Source organism: Olea europaea, unplaced genomic scaffold (genome assembly GCF_002742605.1).
Source record: "Olea europaea var. sylvestris unplaced genomic scaffold, O_europaea_v1 scaffold1914, whole genome shotgun sequence".
NCBI classification, from domain to species: domain Eukaryota; kingdom Viridiplantae; phylum Streptophyta; class Magnoliopsida; order Lamiales; family Oleaceae; genus Olea; species Olea europaea.
In genome coordinates, this window is record NW_019236957.1 from 71284 (window position 1) to 76014 (window position 4731).

The 4731-nt window shown below is 37.5% G+C and overlaps 1 protein-coding gene across 2 annotated transcripts; it reads left to right on the plus strand.

Moving 5' to 3' along the window:
- The first annotated feature begins 1385 nt into the window (after window positions 1–1385).
- LOC111378996 (receptor-like protein 2) lies at window positions 1386–4412 on the plus strand. 2 transcript variants are annotated; one of them, XM_023002305.1, is made up of 2 exons: window positions 1386–3575; window positions 3648–4412. In XM_023002305.1, exons 1-2 carry the CDS (start codon window positions 2201–2203, stop codon window positions 4349–4351), a joined length of 2079 nt encoding a protein of 692 aa, XP_022858073.1. In that variant the 5' UTR covers window positions 1386–2200; the 3' UTR covers window positions 4352–4412. The 2 variants fall into 2 exon arrangements, with proteins under 2 accessions (XP_022858073.1, XP_022858075.1); XM_023002307.1 differs by having other exon boundaries at window positions 1388–2444; window positions 2619–4412.
- Window positions 4413–4731: the final 319 nt, after the last annotated feature.

The following is a 4731-nucleotide window of genomic DNA, read 5'->3' on the forward strand; positions in this document are numbered from 1 at the left end:
AACCAAATCTTAAAAAATAATAATAATAAAATAATGATGATGGCAGCCATTGGAGATACACATTGGAGATTGGGGCCGCTGAAGTTGAGATTGATTTACACGCCAACTAGGAGAAAGAAAAAGGGGCAGAACCTGAAAACAATTGGTGACAATATACAGAGGGGAGAGAGAAAAAAGGTTGACCTGTTGTTGGAGAAAATACAAGGGCTGGCTGCTGATTTTATATACAAAATGAACAGTAAATCCACGTTCTCTCTTTTAAGATAGGGAGAGAGACAACCAAATCTTAAAAAAAAATAATAATAAAATAATGATGATGGCAGCCATTGGAGATGCACATTGGAGATTCGGGCGGCTGAAGTTGAGATTGATTTACACGCCAACTAGGAGAAAGAAAAAGGGGCAGAACCTGAAAACAATTGGTGACAATATACAGAGGGGAGAGAGAAAAAAGGTTGACCTGTTGTTGGAGAAAATACAAGGGCTGGCTGCTGATTTTATATACACATCACGTACAGACGGCAAGAAAGGAAAAATTGGGATCAAACATTGCGGCTGGGCTTGATTTCAAATATAGAAAAACAATTGAAGAGAAGATATAGAAAACAACGACGGTTGGAACTTGGAAGAAAAAATACACGCAGACATATATAAAATAGTGGGTTGGTGCTGGAGAAAAACACGTAAAGCCAGTGAAAGTACGAAATTGAGGATTTAATCACCTTCCGTCAAATTTTTGTGATGTCCTTCCATTTTATGTGTTTAATTTCAATAATATACTAGGCTAATTGCTCTCATGTATTGGATGACGATGAAATCCTTTATTGTTTATTTTTAATTCAAGACACGTGGTTTAGTTAAATTTTTATAATTATTGATTAATCTTGCATGCTTAATTTATTATTTGATTGTTTGATCACCAATTAAATATATAGTTACTAGTTGTAGTATTGGGAAACTCACAATAGGTTTAGAACACTGTTTGATTAATATGCGTGCAATAAATTGTAGAAATAAGATTTATCATGTGTGCAATTTTTGAGATAATTGTGAAATTGAATGCATTTTATTCATTCAAATTCGAACTAGGAATAGATTCGGTAGTGATTAAGATATATTTAATTTGTCTTGAAAAAGAAAATTAATTACATTAGAATTATCGATTATCAAGAATGCATGAACAAAACTAGCTATATAGTCAAGAATTGGAATAGATACTAATAAGTGGATTCGTAATCTAATACAATCCTTCCATACCTATTAAATTCGCATTTTACAAATTTTCGTAGATTATGTTAAATTAAATAAAAATCACAAATAACTTTTATTTGTTTGCTTTGAATCTAATAAAGTATTAGTATACTCTATTAAATTTTATTACTCGTTAGACGATACTCTCAACTCATCAAATCTATTACTTGTCAACGATCTCATACGCTTGGGAGTTTCACATGAATAGCATATTCAATGGTTAAAATCCCAACAAATTCTAACTTCCGCTTGCTATAAACCAAATCAACACCCATGTAAACTTAACAACAAACCTACTTTCAGTTGCTATAAATTCTGTCGGAGAAGATGGGACCCGTCGTCGAACGGCTCACAAACGCCTTCAACAATTTCTCTGGTGTAGCTGGATAAACTCGACGGAGGAAGATGAGGTCGGGTCCTTCTGGTGCAGCAAGCGAAGTAGCGTACATATGCTTTCTTTTGCTGCTGACGTTGGAGGGTTTGAGATAATTGGTGGCGGCGCTGGAGGATTTGGTAGATTTGGGGAAAACAGTGGTTTTGGGATTACGTGGGTTTGGTAGTGGGGTTAAGGGTTTGAAACATTGACCCGATTCTTCTCTTTTTCTTATTTCTTCCTCTTTCTTTCCTTAATTGTGGCCTTTTCCATATTAGCAGGTATCCTTTCTGTCATCCATTTAGTCACCATAGCCCGGTTCTTGACGAATTGGGATGGTAAGTGGGTCCCCTGACAAGATATTTTAATTGGAATTTAAGGAACTGTCCTATCTTGCTGACTTCAAATCCCGTTCATTTTCATCTTCTTCAAATTCAAAACAGCAATAATGAATCACTGTGTGATCCATGTAATAAAGGGAATTGTCGGAGACCTTAAACTTTCCTATCTACCATTCTGAACACGGTAATTAGAAGAAAATAATAGTTCTACAAATCTCACCATGCGATTCAGTGTATGAACAAGAAACACAGAATGAAGTCTCTTTTTTTAATTTATTCAATGCCAGTCCTCATTACCTTCCTTTTTCTTCTCCTCTCTTCCGTACAAGTACTTTCATGTGACATGCTTGATCATGATTCTCTTTTATCATTTTATGAACACATTTCTTCCCCTCCACCGGCCAGTCCTCTCAATTGCTGCAAATGGGAAGGTATCACTTGCAATAGCGAGTCTCGTGTCACCCAATTATCGTTACCTGGTAAGGGTCTTTCAGGAACTATTACTCCCTTTCTTGGGAATCTTTCATTTCTGTCTCATATTAATCTGTCCCACAATCACTTCTCTGGCTCTCTCCCTGTCACACTTTTTCGAACACTGAATCATTTGGAATCACTTGATTTGAGTTTTAATTTTCTGTCTGGGTGGTTTTCAGACACCACCATGCCTATTTCTATCCAAATCATAGATCTATCGAGCAATCGGTTCAATGGGTTAATTGATTATTCGAATTTTTTCCATCGCGCATCGAGTTTGATTAGTTTCAATATCAGCAACAACAAGTTTATGGGTCCACTTCCGTCTTCTTTATGCATCACTTCCAGCCTTGTGAAGATGTTGGATTTCTCCATGAACAAATTTAGTGGCAATATATCACAAGGCAGCATTGGAAGATGTTCTAAGTTGGAAGTCTTCAGGGCAGGTTTCAACTCTCTCTCGGGACCACTTCCGTCTGATCTTTACAGTGTAAAAACATTGACAGAAATCTCTTTACCTAACAACCAACTTTCAGGAACAGTAAACAATAGCATTGTTCTTCTATCAAATATAAGTCTTATAGATCTCAATCAAAATGGACTGACTGGTGAGATTCCTACTGATATTGGGATGCTGTCAAATTTGAAACAACTCATACTTCACACCAACGCCCTAAATGGTTCTGTTCCTCCGTCTTTGATGAATTGCACCAACCTAAAGATGCTGCTTTTGCGCAATAATCTTTTAGGAGGAAAAATTTCGAGTCTTGATTTCTCCAATCTACATAAACTGGAAGTCATTGATTTTGGGAACAATAGCTTTGTGGGAAACATTCCAGATAGCCTATGCTTGTGCAGATCCCTGACTGCTGTTCGACTCTCCCATAACCAGTTGGACGGTCAAATTCCAGCTTGCACTGCTGCACTAAAATCTTTATCCTACCTCAACCTCGCCGGCAATAATCTGTTTAACGTCCTCGGAGCTTTTAGGATTCTGATGGAGTGTGACAATCTTACAGTTCTCTTCCTAGCAAGGTGCTTCCATGAAGAACCTGTGCCAGATCATTACAGTTTGCAACATTTTAATGTGTTCCAAAACCTAAAAATGCTCAGTCTGGGGGGATGCCAACTCAAAGGAGAAATTCCTTCTTGGATTGGAAAATTAAAGAAACTTAAAGTGCTAAATCTGTCATATAATCAAATTACAGGCACTATTCCAACATGGTTGTGGAGTATGCCAAGTCTCTTTGACCTCAACCTCACTCAAAACCATCTGTGGGGAGAGCTTCCTCGAGAAATTGGAGGCCTAAAAGCTTTGATTGCAGACGATACAGTTCCAGACTTGAGTTATATAGTATTGCCTTACTTATCTCACAATCAAGAAGTTCGTAGTCTATCTAACGTGCGACGGGCAATTAAAATTGGGAATAATAATCTGAGTGGGAATATTCCAGTGGAATTATGCCAACTGAGGCTTCTTGAGGAGCTGGATCTCAATAATAACAACTTCAGTGGAAGCATTCCAAGTGAACTGTCCCACCTTGTGAATTTAGAGAAACTTGACATGTCGGAGAACAATCTCTCTGGAAAGATCCCGGAATCACTAACAAGCCTCCACTTCTTGTCTTCCTTCAGTGTCGAAAACAATGATTTACAAGGAGAAATTCCAAGGGGTGGCCAGTTTGATACATTTCCTGCCACTTCGTTTGAGGGCAATCCGAAACTCTGTGGGTTTTTAATACAAAGAAGTTGCACTTCCGGTGGCCAAGTCGAAATATTACAGCCAGTGCCGGCGGCAGAAGAGTCGGAAAGTTTATGGTACGCTGCTCCCTTCGGGTTGGGATATTTAGTAGGATTTTTTGCGATCAGCATAAGTTTATTGTTCAAGAGTTCATGGAAATGTTTTGTTTAAATCAGCTGGTCTTTGTAATTTTTATGTTATCCCTGCAGTAAATTAATTCTCTTGTTCCACAGCCAGTACCCTCATTAAATCTGCACATGCTAAACAAATGCAAGATATATTCAAATCAACTAAATTCCACACACACACACACACACGTTAGAGAGAGGATTTAATCAGTGCAGTATAGCTAAATATGTGGGATCATTGTAATCGATGAGACACATATAATAAAAACACCATCCGATTTCTCCCGTAACTTAATCGGACGCTCTAATTCCTAGTTGAGTTTAAACTGAAAAACACCAAGATGATCACTTTCTCACAATACATATAACACTATGAACTACAAAAATGCAAGAGATATATATTTTCCATTTTCTCAATTACTT

Excerpts from the sequence above, each read along its gene's own strand:
- LOC111378996 (XM_023002305.1), top strand. The coding sequence starts at position 2,201 with ATGAACAAGAAACACAGAATGAAGTCTCTTTTTTTAATTTATTCAATG. Across the intron at positions 3,576-3,647 it reads GGGGGGATGCCAACTCAAAG|GCACTATTCCAACATGGTTG; the intron begins GAGAAATTCCTT and ends ATCAAATTACAG.